General features: G+C 33.9%; 1 protein-coding gene across 1 annotated transcript in view; it reads left to right on the top strand.

Moving 5' to 3' along the window:
• LOC150108057 (uncharacterized) overlaps positions 1-27,449 on the top strand; it is an 83,714-nt gene that overhangs the window by 15,851 nt on the left and 40,414 nt on the right. The window contains exons 2-3 of the mRNA XM_090415876.1: positions 8,690-8,899; positions 25,046-25,172. Coding sequence (XP_090272002.1) covers positions 8,705-8,899; positions 25,046-25,172 — 322 coding nt within the window. The 5' untranslated portion in view covers positions 8,690-8,704. The remainder of the gene's footprint in view (positions 1-8,689; positions 8,900-25,045; positions 25,173-27,449) is intronic.

Below are 27,449 nucleotides of genomic sequence, written 5' to 3' on the forward strand. Positions count from 1 at the left end.
ATACATGTATCATGGATCATAATCAGTGTAATACAGTTGGAAATTAAAAAATTAAACAATAATGAAGGTATATGGAGAATTGAATCTCTTTATACAGTCACAAGACAGCCATGTAAAAAAACTGATACTATTAGGATCAAACAAAGTGTGTGTATGTTCTAAAAATTATATAATTAAATACTATAGTGCTTAATAATAATTTCCTAGATTTTTGGAATGGAGAGTCCATCGTTGAGATTTTGGCAGAGCAGAAGTACTTCTGAACTTTCTTTAAAGAGACATTCATATTTCCACACAGGATCTTGTGGTTAGTATTAGTAATCCCATATTCTACTAGACCCTATTTGTTGTTTCTTGGAGGTACTATAGGATCGATGTTCATAAAGTTGTATAGAAACAGATCAGCTTGTTTGCTGAAAGTATAACAACTTGCATTTGCATAGGACAGAATAAACTTGAGGTAGCAGCAACAAGATCATCTCCAAAAATAAAATTCCAATTGGAATTTTATTTTTGGAGATGATATCATAGAGATTGAATTATTATTATATAGTATCTCATTGTGGGAGATCCAAACGATTATACATGCAAAACCCCTCGTACCACTCCTTAAACTCATTCACTATTAGGAAAAAAAACTAATTCTGGCAATCTATTGCACTCGTTCACCACTCTCCATGCAAAAAATCTAGTCCACACGCTCTTACACACAACTTCTATGGATGACCCCTAGTTCTCTGACTGTTTGTCATGTATTGAAAAATTTTCTTTGCATCAATATTATACAACTCTTTAATCTCTTAAGTTTCTATCTTGTGCCCTCTTTTTTGCACTTTGTAACCTACACACCTTCAACCTATTCTGATAGGGAGCATTCCACTGACCTCTCACCAGCTTAGTCACTGGTCTCTGAATACTCTCTGTGACCTCCTGATCCCCAAGAAACCCAAGTGATCAAATCTGTGCACTGTAATCAAGATGTGGCCATTTCCTAGTCTTATAAAGAGGGATAGTAACTTCCCTATCTTTACATGTTAGTGTGTTTTACAACATCCAAGTAATCCTTTCAGCTATTTTACCAACTTTTGAAATATGCCATCTGAATTTCAACTCTTTGTTCATCATTATCTGCAATTCCCTAGCCTCATCAATTTTCTGCAATCCAGTACTATCAATGTGATACACAGTATTGTTATTATTATTATTATTTGACACCTCCAGGAAGTTCAAGACTCACCGAGGGAGGGCACCTACTCTACAACTCTGTCTCCACCATCCAACTTCATTCACCAACCGCATCATCTACTGTCCACCACTAGTATTTTCACAGACAATTGCAAACATGCCCACGGCAGGATTCGAACCCGTAGCCTTTTGGCTGGAAAGTGGATACACTAACCACTCGTCCAACCATGCCAGCAACCTTTTCACCCTGAAGTGCATAACCCTACATTTTGCAACATTAAATTGGCAGTAATTATCATTTGCCCAAAATGCCATTTATTTAAATCATCCTGGATATCTACATCTTTTATCAACTATTGTTCTCCCCAGTGTTGCATCATCAGCAATCAACTGAATATCTCCTTCCCCCCCCTCCCCTAAGCCTTTCTCTATATCATTGATATACAAATTAAAGATTAAGGAATAGTGGCCCTAGTACAGAACTCTGTGGTTCGCCACTAGTCACCCTCATTCTCCTAGATTCCACTCCAGCACATATTACTATCTGGTGTCTATCTGTTAGTATCCCCCTCCCAATCCGTGCTGCTAGCTTAATATTATTATTGTTATTACGTGACACCTCCAAGGAGTCCAAAGATTCGATGAGGAAGGGCACCCACTCCACAACTCTCCATCTCCACCACTCAAAAAAATCACCAACCACAATGAAACACAACTACCATCATCATCTACATCATAGATGGCGAACCTATGGCACATGTGCCAGAGGTTCGCCATCTGTGGTGTAGATGATGTAGATTCACTCACACGTCCGAGAATTTTGCTGGCACGGCAACGATTTTCAGGTGATATCCTTTTATATGCTTATAAATTATTTAACTTTTTTTTTAGTTATTACAATACGTACAAGTTAAATTTTGTTTTAAATGAGAGAGCAGCTCATTCACTGACAACATAACATTCACTATATATTTCTTAGTTTTAACACATTCACGACGGGGTGTCGTTTATCGTTCCGACAGAACTTCTCATTACCAGCAGGCTCAATTCACACAAAGTTTCAACCCTTGGTTGAATTTTATTCCTGTTTGTTTGGGTTGAGCTGGCAGGTGAACTCACACATGCATTATATGTACAGTGACCATATTTTTTTGGAGAAAATAAAGGACAAATCAGAAATTGTTTCATAAAAAAAGTAGGTTGCATTTATTTGTTTCACTAAAATTAAAAAGCTTTATAACATTTATTGTAAAATATAAGCATATACATAGCTTTTTAAACAATCATATTATTACTTTAAAAAATTTAATTTTGATACTTTCACAAGAATGAACTTTTTTTAATACATTAGGTTTGTGTTTTAAAAATTCATAAAACTGTATACAATTCATGTCAAAGTTCCACTTGGTATGAATTCATGCTTTCAATGTTTCGATTTTTAATTGTTTTTTTTTCACTTGTCGACATATTGTTCGCTAATGAAAATATTCGTTCAGTGGAGGCATTAGATCCAGGTAGACATAAGCAAAAGTCAACGATTTTTGAAATGTTTTTAAAAGATACATGTTTATCTGCGAAATATTTAAAAATTTCAATCCATCTACGTTGGCAAGGACTTGTCATTTTGTCGCCATTCTTCAATCTTTTCACTGGTGACATAACTTTTAATACACGAAACTTTATCAAATAGTTTGCCGTCATTTATGTTTAAGTTCCAGTGACTGGAAGTGAACAAAACACTTTCCTCGATCTTTGCCCGCAGAGGGATTTCTCGTAGTAGGACCAATTCAAATACTTTCATTTCCACAAAACAGCTGTCCCAGTTATTTAAATAATCAATGCAGGTTTGGTAAAATTTATGAATTGCAACTTTAAATATATTGGCATCAATATTCAATTTACTATTTCAATTCATAAATTTTACCAAACCTGCATTGATTATTTAAATAACTGGGACAGCTGTTTTGTGGACAAAATGGCCATTTTAGAAAAAAAAATATAAAGGACAGAGCAGTGAAATAAAGGACATATGATTGCCGTTATTATATGGCTTGTTTCAATTCTTGGTAGAATTTTATTTGAAGTTAGCCTTTGTGATCTTTCTCATAATGACATCGAGAATTTCAAATGCAATAAAACAAACATTTGTTTCCTGTAATTAAAAAATTGACAATAGTTTTTAGTTAGATACTGCGTTTCAGTGAAACATATGGTTTTCCTTGAGTCTATACAGCATAGTTTGTGTGTGTGTGGGGGGGCAATAATAGTGCAATTAGAGACAGCTAGAATTAAAACGGCACTAACTAATGAATCGCACTATTTGTTGAGAAATATATTACACAGACTGCAAAATCCTCTGTACCTTATTCAGGGATACAATAAAACTACATTGTTTTTCTTGCATCTGCAGTATAATATCTGTTGGAAAGGGCACGTTGTTACCACTTGGAGCGAATTACTATCGCCTCAATGTGAACGTGTTTAAACATTTTTTGTGTGCAAAGCAATGTGCAAAACTTTTTGATGTTGAGCAGATATGCTAACCACTTGGCAAAACAGGCCGGTGCCTGTTTTGCTGAGTGATTAGCATATCCGCTCTCCAGCCAAAAGGCTGTGGGTTCAAATCCCGCTGTGGGTTTGGATGTTTGTGTTGTCTGTGAAAATATTAGTGATAGTGGTGTGCGGTAGATGGCGTTGGTGTAGTTGTGGTTCATTGTAGTTGATGGATTGTGGGTGGTGGAGACAGAGTTGTAGAGTAGATGCCCTCCCTCAATGAGTCTTTGGACTCCCTGGAGGTGTCAAGTAATAATAATAAAAAATAATAATATTCGAGTAAATATGGTAAGCATTTCGCCGACAAGTTGACATCCTTCTGCTGCTTCTCCTGCTCAACTGTCTTCTATGGTGAGTTACAATGGAGAAATATTTTTTTCACTATAGTTTTTTTTTTTCCCCTTACAAACCAACATTATTAAAATCAATTTGATAATACAATAATAAATTTTACACTGAATAATATTATAAATTTATATATAAATAAATATTATAAATAGAATAAAATATTTATAAAATTATAAATAATTATTTATAAAATATATTATAAATAACTAAATTAATTTTATATTAATTTTTCCCCTACTAAAAACTACCAGGCACGTCAGCAACTTGATTTGTAAATTTTTGGCACGTGCACATTAAAAGGTTCGCCACCACTGATCAACACCATCTACCATCCACCACCACCAGTATTTTCACAGACAATCACAAATATCTGTGCCCACAGTGGGATTCTAACCCTCAGCCTTTTTGGCTGGAGACCAGACACGCTAACCACTTGGCCAACCAGGCATTGCTATTTGCTTCAACTTTGGTAATAGTTTTCCATGCAGTATTCTGTCAGATGCCTTTTGCAAAGTCCAGCAGCGTCATGGTGTCATCTAATTCCTCTGTCACTTTTTTATTATAAAATGTGAATAAATTACTAAGACAGCATCTACCCTTTATAAAGTCATGCTGCCCACAGTAGAGTATTGCATCACTATCCGCCCACTGTTGGATTTTTCTTTAACCAACGTTTCCAGTACTTTAACTGATATATTAACTGATATAATAACTCCTGATATATTAATTGGACTGTAGATTGCTACCTCTGTTTTGGAACTACTTTTATATAATGGAATTATCTTATCCTTTTTCCATTCCTTTGGCACCTTACCAGATCTGAGACTTAGATTGAACATCATCATCATCAGGGCAGTACCAATTTTTTTGCACATTCACATAGTACTTGTGCTGACATGCCATTCAGTCACACTGCTGTATATTTACATTGATATTTTTCAGTATGCTGAACACCTCCTGTTCATCTACGTCAGTTTTGACATACATTACTGTCACATCAGCAACTGCAAAATCTCCACCTGGATGATTCATCTTTGCAAAATGATCATTTAGAAACTCAATTTCTTTTACCTCTGTCATCTTCCTTCCATCAGCATTGTTTAAAGCCACATTTTTCCCTTTGCTACATAATGAACATCTTAACGAACATCATGCTTAGTTAATTTTCTCTCCTAATCTGATTTTTCCTTTTTTACCATACTAGTCCCCCTTCTTGCCTGCAGTTTGTAAATAGTTTCATGTCATATCCTGTTAAATGGCTTTGCAGAATCTTGCAAAATCATAGTGTAGCTATTCCTGAATAGTCATTCTTCCTCCTACTTGCAACATAACAAAAAACTCTGGGATTTTCTTTTGCCTGTTTGTCTAATATGTTCTTAATCTGATTTTGCCTTCCTTATCCTGCTGGTCATCTTTCTCCTTATATACCCTTCACAACATTTTCTTTGTTTGCAGCTCATGCTTAATGATACTACTCATCGATCAAACAGCATTTGCAAAAAAAAAAGCAGATGTTGATAAGGAGCCATCAAATTCTGTTTTCATAAAGACATCGAGGAAAGATATAGTCTCATTTGATTCAAGTTCTCTAGTAAAATTGATTTTCTTGTGGAGGTTATTGATGTTTTTGTAAGAAGACTACTAGTTGTTGATGTGAATTATTCCAAACAGCAAAAATCGATATAACAAAGTCATGTCGAAGTTTTAGATTAAACATTGCATTGTTTTAATTAAACATTTTTCTAGTTGTTTTAAATAGAAGTTAGCAAGATTGGGAGAAATTAGAGCCCATTTCAATACCTTCATTTTGTTGATAACGCTTTTTATTCCAGCTGAATTATCCGAAATCTATGATGAACTTGAAGAGCTCTAAAGTATCTGATAGAAACTTACATGACAAAATTCCAGCATGTCAGTTAGAGCAAGATTTGTAAAAAGTTAAGCTGTGTCAAAGCTTATTAGTACATCTATGGAGTGAAGTCTCAAATGTTTAATTTTTGATATGAAGTCACTTGTATTTTTAATATAAGAAAGGGAATGACTATTTAAAGGAGAGAGAGAGCTTACCTGGAGTCTTCTCTTCAGTCCTTTGGACAAACAGGCTAATCTATTTCTATATGCATTTCTGAACATCATCCTACATTCTTTCTTTTAAGGTTACACGGTGATCAGCATTCATATTTCCAAATTTAGGGACACAAAAGATTCGAAAATATGAATGCTGATCACCGTGTAACCTTAAAAGAAAGAGTCATCATAATCTATGGAGATTTGACCCACAGTACAGCCTCTACGGTAAGTTAAAGATTTGTGTTTCCTTGTTAATTAATCGACTAACCTTTTTGAAACGATGTAGAGGCTGCAAGTTTTTTCCAACACGTGTGTTTTGTGTCCCTAAATTTGGAAATATGAATCATCCTACATTATCTTCAAGAAACTGCAACAGATCTATCAGAGCATGGGATTACTAATACTAGCCATGGAATCTTTGGAGGACACCAAATTACTACGTAGATATTCCCATAAGTATAAGCATCTCTTTAAAGAAAGTTTCGACATGTTTCTGCATCATCCAGATCTCAATCTTATAGATTGTCTCACCATGCCAAAAACTGGGAAATTATTATTAAGAACAAGAATGTTTAATTATATAAGTTATTACATGCACACATATGCTATTTTCAATCACACGCATATACTTTATTTGATCCTAATATTTTTTTTTTTTTTACCTGGCTGTCTCATGACAGCATATAAAAAGAGATTCTGTTCTCCATATATCTTCATCGTTGTTTAATTTTTTTAATGTCCAGCATATTGCATTGATGCTGATTTATGATATGTGAACCAAAATATTTGTAGTAATCTATGTTAATTAAATAATTTTTTCAACTGTGTCTACATGTAACTTTAGAATAGTGATCTGAATTACCAAGAGGAACAATAACCTGCACTGTATACCCAGAGGGAGTGAAGAGGATTGTCAGAAATTCTGGTAGAGAGAGAGATTAACAGTCTGTTTTAGATCATTGCTTACAACAGAAATTTCTTGCCTCTTCCAGCATGGTCAGTGAAATTGGAGAAAGGGAGCCAGTTAGAGTTGTGGACATTAAAATCACCAAGAAAGATGACTTTGCTGTTTGGGAATTTGGATTGAATGAATCAAGCTTCATAGATAAGAAGTCAAGGAGATCAGAGTGATTTTCAGAATTGGGAGAATGATCACAACAGTAGATAAATAATACTGGTAATTATCATTACCTGCTGTTGTGAATGATCGCAACAGCAGATAAATGATAAGGTCAAAAGGGGATGTGGGGGGAATTTCTAGATTAAGCATCCTTGCCAAGGAATATCAGATTGCAGGAGTCATACAGGATGCAATTTGGACTGTTAAGATAGACTGTAGTTATTGTGATGGAGATTTGAGGTTCATTCAGAAATAAAACATTGTTTTCAAATATTCTTCACTAGAAATGTTATCTGTTATTACTTTGCTTGTAGATTTTTTAAATTTATTTGTGCTATTTTCTGATTAAGCAAAACAATGTTTTTTCATGAAACCAGTCAAATTAAAGCATAATTTCTTTTTTGACTTCTTTGTGAATGATTTGATACCAGAAAAATAGCGATTCTAATAAAACATCAGGTTTGGATGTCTAAAGGCGATGATGCACATTTAAGTTTAGTATTGATGCCACAAATGCTGATATGAATATGGAAGGGTTTTTTGAGTTTAATTTTTATTTATTATTATTTTATTTATTTATTTTATTTTTTTTTTTTGAAGTTTTTGAGGGACATTTATTTTTTTTCATTTAATTTTAGTGAATACTATAAACCTAAAAACTATAATTTTTAAGGTTTACTGTCATTCTATTGTTTCAGCTGATCAGGAAATCCAAAACGCATTAGTATCAGGTTCATTCCTATACACTAACTGATCCAGCCTGTAGAACTGCTTTACTGCTCTATCCTTGATTCCAATCATGTTGAAAGATTGGAGGGGACAGAAACTGGGAATTTGTTCTAGGAATTAGACATGGCAATAGCCCAATAAGGTCCATGGTAAGCAAGGTGGTGGTGTTTTGCCCAGTGATGAAAGTCATTTACCACCTTGTAATTTAGCACCTGTTGGATTGGTTTTATTAACAGTTTGTATGATTGATGAGGATCTTCTTGGATGTGTCTTTTAATAAATATAAGCTTCTGTTTATTAATGTCTTTCCTCAGCCTTACTTGGTTGTTGGTACTGGTTTGTGTGATATGTTGGTCATGTCATATTCAAGAGCAGAGCTTGGCTCTTTGAGAAACATTATAATATCTATCAATACATAACATTCACCATATAAAAGAAATCCAATAATTCCTTAGCATTTCCTCACTAATTAAAAAATTTATTTCTTGATTGCTCTTAGTATGTCTGTGTTGTGTGAGTACTCAGTTTTGCTTGCCTTTCTCTGGAAAATGTCCCATCACTTATCATAGAATTCTATTTGTGTCATCATTTAACATTTCAAGAGAAATCCGGTTTAGAAGTTTGTTTTTATTTGGTATTGAATTTATTTATTTTGTTAAGATAAAATAAATGTATTTAATTTAGGTCAAGTTACTCAACATGGCTAGTAGACGACCCTTACTTCATGGAGAGGGAGGAGTAGAAGAAGAAGAAGAACAGCTACTTTTTGATCAGACTACTGTTTTAACTACTGGAGGCTCTCATCAACTTGATAGTTATGTCCGTGGGCATAATTCTGGGAGAAGACTTCAGTTTGCTCGTACTGCAAATCTGTGTTTTGCATTTTTTGCTTTAGTAAGTAATTTGTAATAGTATGTGCAACTAGCATTCATAACTGAAATAGTTTCATTCTTTTCTCTTTAAAATTTAAAATTAGTTGCTTTTGTGGATTGCCATCCTGCTGAACACTCAAGCCTTATTGACTTACATACATCATTATATTTAAAACTATCAGTTCTTTCCAAATTAATGCTCAATAATAAGAGGAAAATGAGAACTGCTGTCCATGCTTAGGTATTAATTTTTTTGCAAAAAAAAAAAAAAAAATGCATGCATGATATTTAGTTTTCTTTTGTAATTTTCTACTTTTTTTTGTAAAACTGTTTCAAGTGTTTCTCAAAATTTTTGCCTTGCTCGAACTATTTCCCTTATATATTTCATTAAAATAATATAAAAAATAAAAAGCATTTACCATATCACAGTATCTTGGAATATCTTTTATGTGAATTTAAGGTGATTTCTGTGCATTTAATATTTGATAATAATGTAGTAAGAGATCATTGATGCAGTGTGAAGAGTATCAGTGCCTGATGAAAAAATGTAAACTATTTATAGTTTAAATAGTTTACATTTTTACATTTAGTTATAATATTTAGGAGTTGTTTCAGAATCATAGCTTGAATGATCTTGAAAAAAATGATAACTTTTTAGCCTTCTATGTCCTTTAAGGAATGTGGATCCAGCATTCTGAATGAATAAGAATGTATTCATTCAGTATGCTTAAACCACAAACAAAAAATGATGGTACAGTGTGATGAAATGTCATGATGGCTGAGATGTTGCATGTTTAATTTAAACAAGGGTTTGCTATTTTGGTCAGGAAATCAATGCAAACAGTTGGTTTGCTCCAGTAGCTTACTTATCTCAGCAGACTTGAAAATAGGTACCATCAAAGTGAGAAGTATTACTGGAAAAGGAAGGGGCAACTTTCAGAAGAATTAGGAGTATCATTTCAACATAATTAGCATTTGTTACTGAAATGAAAACAACTAAAAATGGGGTGAGATACTAGAATACAGGAAAACCTTGCTTCGTGTGAATTAGATATGCGCAATTGAGTGAAATGATACTATTTTCCACTTTAAGCAAGTGATTAATCAGTTAACATGGTTTTTTTTACGTTATGCAAAATTTTTTGTCACCAATCTGCAGCGAGCAGAAAAGCTGGAAATTATTAAGAGACATGAAAGTGGTGCTAGTAATATAATGATTGTACGAGACCTGAGATACAGCAAGTCTACAGTTTGGACTATATTAAATAAGAGCAAAGAATTCAAAGAACCAGGAAAAGTTACTACTGCCTTTGGCAGTAGCAACTTTGGTGCCTTTCCAGTCAATTCTTTGGCAGGTTTCGAGTGCATGGTTTGATTAGCCTGTTTGCCATAGTAGAGGTATTTAATGTGTCGTTTGTGTTCTTCTTTTCTGATTGGGATGGTGCGTCCTGTTTTCCATACGTAAGGTAGGTTACAGGTACATTGAATTTTGTAAACTCCTGGGTGGGCCAAGTATGGAAGAGGATCTTTGGAAGAGCTAAGTAAATTTCTTAATTTTGTTGGGGGATTTGAAGGTAGTCTTAATGTTGTATTTAAGAGTGGTCTATCTATTTTTTCTGAAATGCCCCTAATGTAGGGTATGGCTATGGCATACTTGTAATTTTTTGTTTTTAGTGGCATTTTTATGGAGGATCTTGTGAACCATTTTTTACAAACGTTTGGCTAATAATTTCTAATTCTTGGTTGGGACCAGATGGCGAAAATGTCATAAACATGTCCAAGCCAGACTTTGACTTTAGGCTGGCCAAACGTGTTTCTATGTTAATTAATCTGCTAGCCTTTCTAAAATGATGTAGAGACAGCAGATTAATACCCAACTGCATTATGTTAAAAAAGAAGTTTACTTCAGCTAAAGCACTCCATATTTATTCCCGTTTGGAAAAGGCTTTATTGAGAGAACAGATCCACAAGGCCCACAAAAACTCAGCAGTTACCCAAGCCAGCATTTTCAACAAAAATTAGAGCTATCCAACTACATTAATCTCAATATTTGAGATATTCTAGACAAGTTTACAGATGACTCGGCTAAGCACATGATACTTAAAAACAAAGAAAAATTAATAACAAAGTTTCAAGCACTAAAGCAACAGGTAATCCAGAGGAACAGCCAATTACAAACCAACGATACAGGGGACAACTAATCGCCAACCACCAATGGACCACGTTGTAGGATTGGATTATCCAATCCAGCTACAACCTTAGCAAACAACTAAGGTGCAACCTAACCAAAGCAGAAAAATTGGCTGCTAAATCCTTAAAAAAATAACAGACATCGGGATTACAAAAGCAGATAAAGGTAATGCTACCATTGTCCTCGATAGGACAGCATACCTAGAAAAAATGAACCATTTGGTATCCGACCTCAACAGATTAATCAAATCGGTAATCACGTGGCCAAAAGAAACAATCAAAAAACTAATACCGCATTATGCCCCCACTCCCAGAATTTATGACCTGCCAAAAATAAACAAAACAAACACATCACTGTGACCAATAGTTGAAGGAATCGACAGCTCTAATTATCACTTACCCAAGAAATTAGCGGCCACACTCAAGGAGTTGGTAGGTCACTCTTCCTCCTACACAACACTTCATAAACAAAATTAGAAACATCACACTCAACGACAAAGATTTGTTAGACAGCTTTGACGTAACCACCCTTTTTACTAATGTCCTGATCAATGATATTATTAGAATTAGTAATTATTAGCCAAATGTTTGTAAAAAAAAAAAAAAAAAAAATGGATACAATAAAAAAAACGGTTTCACAAGATTCTCCATAAAAATGCCACTAAAAACAAAAAAATTACAAGAATGCCATAGCCATAACCTACATTAGGGGTATCTCAGAAGAAATAGATAGAACATTAAATACAACATGAAGACTACCTTCAAACCCCCAATAAAATTCAGAAATTTACTTAGCTGTTCCAAAGATCTTCTCCCATACCTGACCTACTCAAGAGTTTACAAAATTCAATGCACCTGTAACCTACCTTACATAGTGGAAACAAGACGCACCATCCCAATAAAAAAAAAAGAACACAAACGACACATTAAATAGGCCTGTTTTGCCTCCACTATGGCAAAACAGGCCTATCAGACCATGCATTTGAAACCTGCCACAGAATTGTCTGGAAAGGCTCTAAGTTCCCACACCACACCAAAACCTGGTTTGAAAGAAAATTCAAAGAAGCTTGTGAAATGCTGAAACATTATCCAAACCTGAACAAAAATGGATTAATCATTCCAAAAATTTGGAGGAACCATCTGCAATCTGGAAATAGCAACAAGAACAAGTCCAAACAGAAGATCTCAATACAAGAGGACTTGAAAAATATAAATTCCATTTATATTTTGTTTTTATTAAAATTTTTTTTTACATTTTTATTTTTATATCATTATCATCATCATCAAATTCTTGCCATGTACCCTCAAGGGGTGTACAGGATATGATAGTACTACACGAAAAATTTACATCATTACTAACTTCCTATCTACAATTTTCCTCCAAATCAGTCTGTTACTTGTCAAGACTCCAATATTATCATTATCAGATCTTATATTTCTATTGTCTTTGGACCGTATCAATCCACCTATATCTTGGTCTTCCTCTGGGTCGTTTTCCTGCCAACCTGGCAGAGCACACTTGTTTTGCTAATCTTTCCTCACCCATTCTGTTTAAGTGACCATACCACCTAAGATTAGCTCTGCTAACGCATTCCTGGATGCTGACAATGTCAAGTTCTTTCCTAATATCCTCATTTTAAATATGATATTGCCATTGATGCCATCTGTTCACGCCTCTGATTTTTCTCAGGACTCTCATATTTGCGGTCTCTAGTCTTTGGTCAAGTGTTTTACTTCTGACCCAGCTCTCAGATCCATAAGTTAAAACTGGTTTGAACACTGTCTTGTATACAGCTAATTTAGTGTTCTGACTAATTTCTCTCTTATTCCATATGAATTTATTCAGTTGACTTCCTACCATACCAGCTTTGTTGATTCTGTTGTCTATTTCTATATTTAATTTACCATCTTCACTAAAAATCGTGCCTAAGTAGCTGAAATGTTTTACTCGTTCCACAGGTTCTCCATTCATAACACATTTGACATTTTCAATGATTCTGCCTATTTTCATTGTTTTTGTCTTTTTATTGCTGACCTTCATACCATATCTATTACAACAGTTATTCAATTTAGTCAGTGGATCTTGCAGACTTGTAGCGGATTTATTTAGAAGTATAACATCGTCCACATAAAGCAGAGAGCTGACATTAACATTTTTTTAATAAAATAAAATAAATTTATTTTATTTTATTTTTCCACAAGAGGTCAAGCTAGGTTAAATAATTAGCAAGCATTTAGATTCATCTTGCTTTTGTACAGTGCAATGTCATGTAGCTTTTGTCTTATACACGTATTTTTCGTGATGATGACCTCAATACAGAGTTCGAAACGTTGACTGTTACTTTCCTAAAGTTTAAGTAAAGTAATTATTCTAACACGTGTGTTATATCTCCATAAATTCTTCACTGTGAATGCTGACCACCTTAAAACTGTGTAACCTTAAAGAAAGAATTGTCATAATCCAGTTTTAATGTATGAATCTGAGAGCTGGATTAGAAATAAAACACTTGATCAAGACTAGAGACCATAGATATGAGAGTTTTGAAGAAAATTAGGCTTGTGATGAGATTGAATCAGTGGTAGAACCATATTAGAAATGAGGATATTAGGAAGGAAGTTGACATTGTTAGCATTCAGGAATGTGAGAGCAGAGCTAATCTAAGTTGGTATGGTCATTTAAACAGAATGAAAGAGGAAAGAATAGCAAAACAGTTTGTTGCCAGGAAGAAGGCAACTCAGGTAGACCGTGATCTAGATGAATTGATACAGTAAGAAGTGCCTTAGAAGACAAATGAAATCTGATGATATTGGAGGCTTGACCGATAACAGATCATTTATAGAAAAATTTTCAATAGAAGTTGGTTGTGATTAAATTTTTTTATGTTGTACTATCATAGTATCCTGTGTACCAACTGAGGTACATATTCAAAATTTGTTGATGAGGATCATATTATTACTTTAAGATAAATAGACAAAAAGTCATGGGAATATAACAAGGAAATGTAAGTTTTATAGATCTGGAAAATGCATATAAGGTGACAGGAGAAAAGCTGTTCAAAATGCTACATCCAAAATGTTGGTCATCATACAGTACAATGTATGTGCAGTCCTCCACTTACATAGATCCAACTTACTCTTATCCAGAGTTATGGTAATGTTGGGAAAGTTTATTTATATATACTTGTATGATTCTACAGCAAGGAATAATGTTGTTAAAGCTTCCAAAGAAACTCTATGCCAATCAAGGGTTATTGAGAATCTGAATGGAAATGACATGTTTTGGAGACAGTTTGTTGGCAGCTTATCATCTAAGCAACAGCATATTCATTAATTTGTTGTAAACTCTACTAAGCAGATAGCTATAGTATTCTCGTATCTTTTTATTGTATTATGATTTACAGGATTAAATAATGGAAGTAAAAGAATAAGTGACATTGCAGTCTGCCCACTTGTAAACATAAGATTGATCTTAAGATGAAATTAAATATCATTAAGGATTACAAAGGGATGAAGGTATTGCAACCTGCATTGACTATAAATACAATAATTAAGGACGAACTTATTAAAGAACATTTTAAAAACATCTGAAAAAAACTTACTAGTATAAATGTTTTAAATGCATTTTAAATTTATGTTACAGTTATAGTTACAGTTTTTAGAACAGATGGCAAATAAATATGTAAAAAGATAATAGAAGAAAACCTGAATGAGAGTCGAGACAAATTAGGGTAGTGAATACATGCCATCAATGGTAGAATCATATTAAACATATTAGAAATCTTGACATTGTTAGCATTTGGTAATGTGTGAATTGAGCTAATCTGTGGTGATTATCAGTTAAACAGAATGGGAGAGGAAAGGCTAGCAAACAGTTGTTTTATGCCAAGACAGGAAAAGAGACCTAGAGGAAGATCATGATGTAGTTATTAGTGCCACAGAAACCTGTATAAACAATGAACATACATACAAATACCACAGCACCATTATTACAAATATTATTACTATTATTTGTTAAGTCTTTAGTATATTCAAAAGTTTTTTTCTGTGCCATTTTTTGCTTCAAATACAAGCTAACCTTGCTAACCTTTTATGTGTAATTTGCTAGAATCCCATTTTTGAATGAATGAATGTGAATATCTCTAAGTGTTAGATGAACTTGGTTGTTTAATAAAGTCCATCTCCCTACTTATTAGAAGCCTGAAGTGGTTTGGGGAAAAAAGTACCATGTTTTATCTCTAGAGAGAGAGAGAGTTTTCATTATCTAACTTTGTCCATTAGTACTTGTGACTGTACTAATGTGCACTGGTTTTGAAACCTTTGGTGATATATTTAAAAAAAAAATTAAAAGTAAGTGGATCAAATATTTGGAATTGTTGAGGAGCATCATGTGATAGAGGGAAATTTAGATCAAGAATTTTGGATTTGGTTATAGTATGAAAGGACGTGATTATGGCTAAGCTATTATTCTTACTTCCAGTTTGTTAAAGTAATAACCGAGTCTTAACTTGGTGAAGACTAGCTCATTTTTCTCTTAGTCTTACCTACAAAAAATTTTAAACCTAAAACATGTTTAGTCCTGAATGCAGTCAAAGGATGATTGCCTATGAACTGCTCTAGAGACCAAACAGTACTCTTTCAAGTTACTAAATAAGCATTGTAGTCTGCCACCCATGTTCAGAAATATCCATATTAGAGTGAGATTCAAAAGTTCATCCTTTAGATTGGAAAGTGGAGATGTCATGTGCTTAGCCAACCTAGTTGTCATTTCAAGGCATTTAACAATCTTGAGGAGAAAGGAATTTTTTTGTGGAATTACAAGAAAGGTGATTATGATATTCTTTTGCTTGGGGAATACTGTGGATGAAAAATTTGAAGGAAGAAAGATCAGTAGTGAATGGGGAGTTAATTCAGAAGTATTTGTTAGCTAGCAGTATCAATATACTTCATGATTATACCCATAATTATAAAGGAATTTAAAATATGAATAATTTTTTGATTATTAATTTTTTCATTTTATTTTTTTCAGGTATTCGAAACAACATTTGGGAAATTAATCATGGTAAAGTTCACAACCCAACAATAAACCAAAATTGTGCAATTTTATTTTGAAAATCAGCATTACCTTCTCCTGTTATTCTCTACAAATTAAATTTTTCAGTCAATTCTCTTAACCTGCATTCCTGTCTCTGAACCTTTTCTAGGATTTTATGTGAATCTTACCCACAAAAGGCTATAAATTCTATATGGTCAACTTTATTATTATTGCAGTATTACTATGGTATGTGCAATAAAGCAACAATGCAAAAAACATATAATTCTGGAGCACAGATTTAGAACATAAGGAGAAACACCACCTGGACTTATTATAAGACTTTTGATATTGAAATTGAATAAGAGTCTTCCCATACATTATTTAAAGTAAAGAGCCAATAGGCCTCATTTCGGCAATGTAAAACATTATTTAAATTAAGGGATATTAAATCCCACATTGTTTTAAAACTGAATAAAAAATTCAAAGATTGGAATCAAAGAGTTTCATGCCAAATATAGTAACTATAAACGTATCGGTGACTACTAGCGTAAGCATTATTGAGATCTCATCAGTGATGAGATCTCAATAAAGATCAAAACCGGTCTGGGTAGTGACCTCCCACCATAATGTATAACATCACCCATCTCCTAGGAGATGGGTTTTACATTATGGAAAATACTAAGAATAGCAATCAGAACTTTCTCCACCTTTGCAACGAGTTGCCCTGGTTTGTACTACGTACTCGAACTATGTGCCATAGCTTACGCTAGTAGTCGCCGATACGTTTATAGTTACTATATTCGGCATGAAACTCTTTGATTCCGATCTTTGAGTTTTTTATTCGGTTTTAAAACAATGTGGGATTTAATATCCCGTTAATTTAAATAATGTTTTACATCACCGAAATGAGGCCTATTGGCTCTTTACTTTAAATAATTTATGGGTGCACCTTTTTGACAACTCGTATAACAGAATATATAAGTTCTTTTCGCTATACCCTTAATATTATTCTTTGGTCTTGCTACTCACTGATGAGATCTCAATAAAGATTGAAACTGGTCTGGGTAGTGACCTCCCACCATGATGTATAACATCATACATCTCCTAGGAGATGGGTTTTACATTATGGAAAATACTAAGAATAGCGATCAGAACTTTCTCCATCTTTGTAACGAGTTGCCCTAGTTTGTACTACGTGCTTTAGCTTACGCTAGTAGTCGTCGATACATTTATAGTTACTATATTCGGCATGAAACTCTGATTCTGATCTTTGAGTTTTTTATTCAGTTTTAAAACAATGTGGGATTTAATATCCCCTTAATTTAAATAATAGTCTTTCCATACCTTTTGGATGGAAAAAAAATTGAGCACATATGTTTAAGATGACAGGAGATTTTCGAGAATAGTGTTACAGAAGCTGGTAGGAGAAGTAAGGTGCTGTGTGTGGTTTTGTCTTCAGGTATTGTTTTCCAGTAAGTCATTTGGATGAAAATGTGTCAAAGCAAGAATTAGAAATTTCATCACTCGCTTTTGTAAGAGATCAGAGAAGACAACTGTGGCTTTGGCATATGACAAGTTGCCACTAGTGGCCTTCTAAAAAAGCAGTTTCAAATATGTTGATAATTTCCAATTAGTTTAAGCAGAAAAAGAAAATTAGTGATTTTGATACTATCCAGTTGTGATATGCCTTATTCTTTTCGAAGCTCTTCAAGCTTTGGCATATTTATTGAAACCGAGGATTAGGAATGAGAGAGTAGGGTGGGAGGATGTGAAATAATGACTTGATTCTTTGAGAGTTTTGATGTGATGAGCATAGATATTTAGATCATAGTATTAAGAATCACAAGATAGCAAACCATATTGGAATTAAGATTATTCTCTGGCATAATCATAATGCTAAATGAGCATGGTTTAGAATAACTGTATTCCACTGGAGGGAGGTGGGAGTGTATCATGATCTGAATTAGCTAGAAGAGCTAGATACAGGTAGTATTTTACTCCAGTGTGGTTTCATGTGCAGAACCTTTTCTCAGTTCAACTTTTCCATGAAGTAATCAATACAATAAAAGGCCTCCATAACAAGTACTGCAGAAATCGTTGTGTAGGCATTCATTGTTAAATATGGGAATATTTTTAGGTTCGAATGAGTGCATTGTTTCGTTATTTTTGTTATGAGAAAAAAAAGTAATAGTTCCTTTTCAGTTTTCTGCAGGTGTTGCTAAAATAATACATTTCCAAATGTTGCAGTTATTTGTCCTAAATGACTTTGTGGATTGTTGATCGGCATTTAAAGTTAACATGAAATAATGTACTGTATCTTGCTAGAACTACTTGGCATTCACAACCCATCACATTTGCCAATTTCAGTGTTAATGTTTAACTGTTCTTTCAGTTTTATTGTTTGTTCATCTTACATTACTGACCTAATGCAAGATAGTCATTCTTCTCCATAGTGAATTGAATTTATATTTCTTCTTAATGTAATGTGCTTTTAAAGCTTGTCAAGTATCAGGACGATAAAAAAAAACTTGAATGAGATACAGGCACGCTGTGCATTATATCCAGTTACTGTTGTTCATTATGCAGTTTAGAACATTCTGTAGTTATTCAAACTGGGGTAAAGGTTTTACTTTTATGAATCAATTGTAATTCGTCATTAGATTTAGTACATGTTTAATATCAATATTTAATGTAATATTCTATTGATTATTAATAAAAAAAATTAAATATTGACTTTTGGTTTCATCAGAATGAAGCAATTGTTTTTTGCTTTATTTTTGGAAACACCAGATCTTGTGTTGTTATTATTTATTTTTTTTTTTTCTAACTTTTTAACATATCAAAATAACAAAAATGATCTGATTTCCCTACAGCTGAGTGATTTTGGCACCTGTCCATTGGTAAAGAGACCTGTCTTCAAATCAGCCAGAACAGTAACATAAAATCAACTTAAGTACTATGTTAGCTCTCCTTAATTCTGGGGAATTTTTACATTCCCAAATGGTTAGCCGGTTACGATGAGCATTCTTTCTAACAAGGTGTTTTCAACTATTTCATCAAGTTCCATCCACTTGCTGAATGCAATTTAATGAAATTTGATGTTTAGGTTTTCTACTAGCATTTATGAATTCATCTAAATTTTTCAGTTGAACTATTATTAATAAAAATTTTAGCAAAAGCATTTGAAAGTGATTATTAATAACTGGACTCTCATTATTAATCTCCTATCGACAAATTTAATGAAATTTTTATTTAAGATCTCCATAATAATGTTACTTGTTTTTATTTCAGTCAGACCATTTTAATTTGCCACAGCAGTTCAAGATACAAATGTTACAAATGATAATCACATAAGTCTTTATAGGACATAAAACAAAATGGCTTTGGGCTCAATAACTATTATGATAATCATTGCTTCACATCAACACCATTTTTGGATGTAAGCCATGGAAAAGTTTGGAGAAACTGAAATGGTTGCTCTTGATATTTCTAAGCCATTTGATTGAGTCAGGCATTGTGGTTTTCTTACTAAGCTACCCCCTAACTTTTTTCAAAAGAAATCTTGAAAGATACCAATCTTTCTTTAACTAAAGTATAGGCGTTTTTTATTTATTTATTTATTTTGCAGAACAAGTACCATGAATTTATTAGATCCATATTTAATGAACCTTCTAATGTTGAAGGTTCATGCATCTTAGGTTTCAATTACTGGTTCATTTTCATCTACAGAAATGCTCATTTTTGCATTTGGAAGCTAAAATTTTTTCGCTGTAGACTTGGTATATTTTATCATAATTATGTATTAATGCTATAACAAAGATGGATTTTTTGTAATGCAGTCCTCTTTTAGAGAAACTAATAACATTGCTCTTAATGATAGGGGTGATAGAAATTTTAGCAACTAATTCATACTTCTAGCATGTGCTGTTTGACAGATGAAAAATTTCTTTATTTTTCTATTTCAAAATTTCAAAAAAAAAAATAAAGATTTCTTTATTTTTTTTTTGTTTTTTGAAATGGATGGCATTTTTGCATAGTCTTTATTGCTTTTCTTTCTTTTCATGCCATGAATATGTTAGATATGACAATGAAGTCCACTAGTTGATGCTTTGCATCACAGTGTTTTGGAATACGTTTGACAGTGAGTTGTCCAATTTTTGTCATATTTTTTAAAATACTGCTCACATTCCTTGTGTGTTTTACTCATTATTAGTGGTAACTACAATAAATAAGTGGCATTACTTTTTATTCAAAAATAATTATTTAATAAATAATACTTATAATTATTTTACTAACCTCGTTTCATATTGCATGAACATACATGAAGGGACTGAATTATCTTGAATTCAGAATACCCTAATTATTTTATTCCTTTCATAGTGGGAACTGAGATTTTCAGATCTGATGAGGTTATTTAACACAATCTTCGATTTCTTATGAAATATTTTTAATATTCTTAGCAAATGGGAATTTTAAAATTATGAATTATCCCAGGAATTCTTGGGAAGAAACCTGAAATAGTGGTCTTCATATATTACATGATGACTAAATATGTCATGGCTGATATATGGTAGTTAAAGAAGCTTCCATAGAAAAAGTTCAGAAGAATTTGCAGAGTAGGAAATATAGCTGATAGAATGAGATAAATTATGAGTGAAAAGTTCAAAAAAGATTGATAAGTTATCATCATCATCAAATTCCTGACATGTACCCTCAAGGTGTGTACAAGATATAATAGTACTACATTAAAAATTTACATCAATACAAACTTCCTATCTACAATTTTCCTCCAAATCATTCTGTTACCTGTCAAGACTCCCACATTGTCAGATCTTATATGTCTATCTTCTAAGGCACTTTTTATCATATCAATCAACCTATATCTTGGTCTTTTTTTCTGCAAACCTGGCAGAGACAAACTTTTTTCTGCAAACCTAACAGAACACTTGTTTTGTTAATCTTTCCTGGATGCCAACAATGTCAAGTTCTTTCCTAATTTCCTCATTTTTAATATGATATTGCCATTGATGCCATCTGTTCACACCCCTAATCTCTCTCAGGACTCTCATATCTGCAGTCTCCAGTCTTTGGTAAGGTGTTTTACTTCTAACCCAGTGCTCAGATCCATAAGTTAAAATTGGTTTGAACTGTCTTGTATACAGCTAATTTAATGTTTTGACTCATTCCTCTCTTATTCTTTATTCAGTTAACTTCCTACCATACCAGCTTTGTTCATTCTGTTGTCTATTTCTATATTAAATTCATAATCTTCACTAAAAATCGTGCCTAAGTAGCTGAAATGGATTACTTGTTCTATAAGTTTTCCATTCACAATGCAGTTGATATATTCAATGCTTCTGCCTGTTTTCATTGTCTTGCTATTGCTGACCTTCATACCATATCTATTACAGCAGTTATTCAATTTAGTCAGGGAATCTTGCAGACTTGTACTGGATTTATTTAAAAGTATAACATCATTTGCATAAAGTAAAGAGCTGAGATTAACATCTTCAATTTTGATATCAGGTTTAATACCACTTTCCTTCATAATGTGATCCATATAGATAATGAATAACAGAAGGGATAACGTACATCCTTGTCTGACACCAGATTTAACATTAAACCATCTTCCTGTACTTCCTTCAATTCTAACTGCTGACTAACAACTCAAATAAAGACTAAGTATTGCTTGATATAATGTCCCACTGACACCATGCAACGGTATCGTTTTTGGCACCTTCTCATATGCATTTTCCAGATCAACAAAATTTAAATACAGATCTTTGTTATGTTCCCATGATTTCTCGACTATTTGTCGTAAAGTGGAAATCTGATCTTGACTGCCACTATTTGACCTGAATCCAACTTGTTCTTCACCAAGCTTCTCTTCTACAATCCTTCTCAAACAGTTTCTCAAGTATACTGGCATAAATCTTACTAGGAACACTCAGTAGAGAAATATCTAATGTAATTCTCACATTCAGTTTTATTTCCCTTTTTATATATGTGTACTATGAAAGCTCTACTCCAATCATCTGGAATTCGTCTCTCTGTCCAGGCCTTCTGAACTATGCACTGCAGCCACTGTAAGACTTTTATACCTCTTTACTTAAGCATTTCTGGTCTAATATCATCTACTCCAGCTGCCTTTCCACATTTCAGGCTTTTGATGGTTTTTTCTATTTCAAATATGGAAATGTATTCCTGATTTTATGCCTAGTGGGTGTTTTTTTTTTACCACTGTGCTGTCATCACTGCTTGTTTCATTTAGCAATTTTACTCCATACATCAAGGATATCTTTTTCTCCAGTTTGCATATCACCTTTATCATCTCTAATTTTTTTAAAAGCCCTCTTTCCTCCATTTCTGAGCTTTTTCAACAACCTGCAGAATATCTTGCCACCTTCTTGATATTTATTTTCTATATTCTTGCCAAAGTCCTCCTATGACTTTTGCTTAGCTAGTTTTACATAGTGTTTAGCTTTCTTACATTTGTCTATATTCTCTAAGAGCACAAACTGACTTATTTGCCAGGAAGGAACTTTTGATATGCTTTCTTCGTTTCTTTCACTGTCCCTTTAACTTCCTGTGTCCACCATAGAGTTCTGATTTTTCTATCCTTGCAGACAACCTCACCACATGCCTCTGGCTGAATCAGTCAGTGAATTCTGTCATGTTGTACCATCATATATGATATATTTTGGTTTAAGCCAATAAGAATACAATTTGATCGGCTAAATCCCAAATTGCCAGCCTATCCTCGTTCATTCAGTATCCAGGTAGGTGCCTAACAGGGTACACCACGAAAAGGTGAGGATTGAACTTTAGGTCAGAGTTGGTTCTCTGCATTCCTTTTAAAGACTACATGGAGGTCTCCTCTCAATTATACAGTTTTGGCCCTTAAGCACTCCTCGATAAGTTATTATTATGTGGCTTCTCCAAGGAGCGCACTGTACTACGACACTACTAACATCAACACCATGTACTATCCATCACCAACAGCAATATTTTTTTGTCTGTAAATTTCATGTGTTCTGAAGGCCAATTTGTCTGTGTGTGGGATGAAAACCCACATTTCCAAGAGAAAAAAAAAGCCTGCTACCTTTTGTATGAGATCAGCTAACTTACCTGCAATTTAAAAAGCCAATAAGATTCCCCTTGTCACAATGAGAATCAAATCCAAGTCTTTTCCAGTCGAAGGGTGCAATGTTCCACTGTTCTTCCAATTGCATTGCGGAGGCAATGGGAGACATGGCAAACTATACAATGTTTTGAATTGATGGGAGAAGAATGTTCCACAAGAGATGAAACTTGGATGAAATGATGATATGAAATACCAAAAGGAGCAGTTACCTCTACAGTTTACCTGGAAGGAGAGCGGTTAAGAAAAGATAAGTGTTGGGTGTTTGTGGAGAGGGTTGTCAGGGATCCTGGTTGGGATATTTGTTTTGAATTGTTACTTGCAGTAAATATCTCTGCTTCCAGCTTGGTCAGTGGAATTTGAAAAGGGAATCCAGTTAGAATTATAGACATTTAGTCAACAAGGAAGATGACTTTATTATTAGGGAACTTGGATTGTATGAAATGAACCTTCACAGATGAGAGAAGGTAAAGAGATCAGAATGATTATTAGAATTGGAGGATTGGTAGAGAGAGCAGAGGAATGATACTGAGGAAGGGAAAACTTAAGCCATAGAAGGTCAAAAGAGAGAGATTCAAGATTAGGCATCCTCTTGAAAGGAATGTTAGATTGCACAAATGCATAGGTATCATCTTTGTGGCAGAAGAAATCATCTAGAGTGTAGTTTGGACAGTTAAAATGGGTTATGGTTGTTGCAGAGATTTGAAGTTCAATCAAAAGGAGATCATCTTTGGATGTCTGCAAGTGTTGATGCACATCATTTAGATCGATGATAATACCATGAAAGTGAAAGTGCAAAAAAAAAATTTGGAGAATGTTTGTTTTTGGGGATGGTTTTGGTTTTATTTAACCATGGTGGTTCTGGAATTATTTGAGTTTATGTTCATTCTAGTATGGCAAGGTGAAGAGGGAAAATAGCATGGGAACATACAAGAGAAGATATATGCTTACACATGTCACCCATACAGAGAGAGCATGCAGTCTCCATTCCATAGTGTAGCCTCAACAATACTAAGGCAAGTGATGTGAAGTCATAAGCTTCTATATACGAGTTGCCCCAGTTCTGAAAATAGTTCAGGTGCAAACTTGTTCGCTTACACTTGGATAAAGGATTAAACCAAGTATATAATTTCTTGGTATCTTTAATTTGTGGCCTCAACAATGTTCCTCACATATCATTACACAGCCTCCTATCGATGTGTGACTTGGCAATTTAGATGGCAGTGAGATTATGCACCAACTGATAAGGAAGCCTCCAAAATGCATTACCTATCTTGCATCCAGCTTTCAGAACTGCTTTACTGATATATCCTTGAAGATGGAGAAGGTACTGGATCTCCACAGTATGCTTGGCATTGTAAAACTCAGGTGGGAACACTTCAGATTCCTAATAAGCAAGGTGGTATTTCACTGGGAACTGAAAGTCATCTACTGGATTTAGTTGGCATTTCCTCCAACTAGGAATGCTTCTTTATATAGTGGAAATGTGCTTGCTGATGCCAGAGCTCCTTTGACAGCAACAGGTCGCACCTTGAGAAGGAAAGACTTGACAGTCGGAGGCTGTATATTGCACATCAAGCTCATAGTGGCATCTAGTGAATTAGTGAATGTAAATATAAGGGTTTCACTATGAGAATGGAAAGAGTTTTAGAGTGATTGTTAAAATTAAGCAAATAGTTTATTCCATTTAATGCTATAATTTTTTTCTTTATTCCACTTGTGTTAAGATTTACAAATAAAATCTACAAATTAAAAAAAAAACTGTCTATTAGCATAATCTAAAATTGCATTTTTTTCATCTTAAGGGTCTCTGCTTTGCAATTCCAACAGCAACATTGGAAGATTTGCAGAAAGCTGTGTCAGCAGACTCTGAAAGCATAGATTTTATTTATACTGGAAGATATAGTGGTTATCTGTTTGGCTCTCTTATAGGTGAGTATTCTTTCTTTATTGATTGATCTAATTAGTGAGTAATTGTGGCTCTGATTTTATCAAAGCAGATTAATTGAAAGTTTTTCTGTTTCAAGACAAAGTTTGTTTAATATATTGTCAGTGTGCAGTGACATAACATATACAAGGAAAAAAAAAAAAAGAGGCGTGCGAAGAGGATTACATATTAATACTTGAGGTAGAAAAAGCCATCAAAAACTTTAAATGTCAAAGAGCAGCTGGAGTAGATATTCGACCAGAAATGCTTAAGTATGGAGATATAAAAGTTTTGCAGTGACTACACTGCACTGCATAATTCAGAGGGCCTGGTCAGAAGGTCAAATTCCTGATGATGGAGTAGAGCTCTCATAGTACCAATCTGTAAAAAAAAAAAAAAAAAAAAAAAAAAAAAAAAAAAAAAAGGAATGAAGTGTTCCAGGTAAGATTTATGCAAGCATACTTAAAAAGAGGTTGAGAAGATTGTGCAAGAGAAACTTGAAGAACAAGCTAGGTTCAGGCCAAATAGAGGTTGTCAAGATCAGATTTTCACTCTAAAGAGAAATAGTTGAGAAATCATGGGAATATGACAAGGATCGGTACTTAAGTTTTGTAGATATGGAAAAGGCATACGACAAGGTGCTCAGAGAACAGTTTTTCAAAACACTACAATTGTATGGAGTAAATGGAACATTATACAGAGCAATATATAGTCTATATTTAAGTTGTCAGTCAGCAGTTAGAATTGAAGGAAATATTAGATGATAGTTTGATGTAAAATCAGGGTTGAGACAAGGATGTGAATTATCCCCACTCTAATTCATCATTTATATTGATCATATGAAAGAAAGTGGCATTAGACATGATATTAGAATTGGAGATGTCAAACTTAGTCTTTTGCTTTATGCAGATGATGTACCCTAAACACATCTAGTGCAAGTCTCTAGGATTCTCTATTTAAAATGAATAACAGCTATTACAAATTTGGCATGAAAATCGGCTATTAAAAGACCAAAACTGTGAAAATAGGCTGGAGCATAGAAAACTTCAGCTGCATTCTTAATGGAGATCCTATAAAATGAGTAAAATATTTCATTTAGTGAAGATGGCAGGTTAAATCTGGAAATAGACAACAGAATAAGCAAAGTTCATATGGTGGGTAGCCAGCTGAATAAATTTATATGGAATAAGAGAGAAATTAGCCAAAACACCGAACTAGCAGTATACAAGGCAGTGTTCAAGCCAGTTTTAAGTTATGGATCTGAGAGTTGAGTTAGAAATGAAGCACTTGATCAAAGACTAGGGGCCACAGATATGAGGGTTCTGAGAACAATGTGAGGAGTGAACTGATGGCATCAATGGCAGAATCATATTAAAAATGAAGACATTAGAAAGGGACATGATATTATTAGCATTGAAGAATGTGTAAGGAGCTAATCTAAGGTGGTATGGCCACTTAAATAGAATGGGTGAAGAAAGTTAGCAAAACAAAGGTCTAGGTGGATTGATTAAGTCAGAAGTGCCTTAAAAGCATGAAATGTTAGATATGACATTATTGGAGTATTCACTAGTAATAGATTGATTTGGTGGAAAATTGTTGATAGGAGATTAATAATAATATAAACTTAATCATGTTGTGCTGTCATACTAACCTGAACACCCCTTGGTTATTACGAAACTGATGATGTACATTTTGAAAGTTTATTTTTCACTTGGTCAGACTATAATAAATTTAGTTTAATCCTTTATCCAAGTGTGTGCAAACAAAGTTTGCGCCTGAAAGTATCTTCAGGACTGGGGTAAAGTGGTACAACACCGGATGACTCCTTGCAAAGGTGGAGCAAGCTGCCAACACTCCTATCTCGGTATCTCCCATAATGCAAAACACATCTCCTTGCATTATGGGAGACAGACTAGTTTCGACCTATATTGAGGTCTCTTCAGTGGGAGCCAGGCCCAAGTGGAGATACCAAAGCAGAAGCATTGGCAAGGTCATCTCCTCCTATAGGAGCTGCCAAGTGGTGTGCCACCTTTTTATTAAATTACTCTGGATTTAGAGAAAGATGTTGAAAGTTTATTTTTCACTTGGCCAGACTATAATAAATTTAGTTTAATCCTTTATCCAAGTGTGTGCAAACAAAGTTTGCACCTGAAAATATCTTCAGGACTGGGGTAAAGTGATACAACTTTGTACCACTTTACCCCAGTCCTGAAGATACTTGGATAAAGGATAAAGGATTAAACTAAATTTATTATATGGTGATGTACAGCTGCACATTTTGG

The sequence above is a fragment of the Typopeltis vanoorti genome, chromosome 3 (assembly GCF_054136105.1).
Source record: "Typopeltis vanoorti isolate ZY-2024b chromosome 3, IOZ_Tvanoo_1.0, whole genome shotgun sequence".
In the NCBI taxonomy this organism is placed as follows: domain Eukaryota; kingdom Metazoa; phylum Arthropoda; class Arachnida; order Uropygi; family Thelyphonidae; genus Typopeltis; species Typopeltis vanoorti.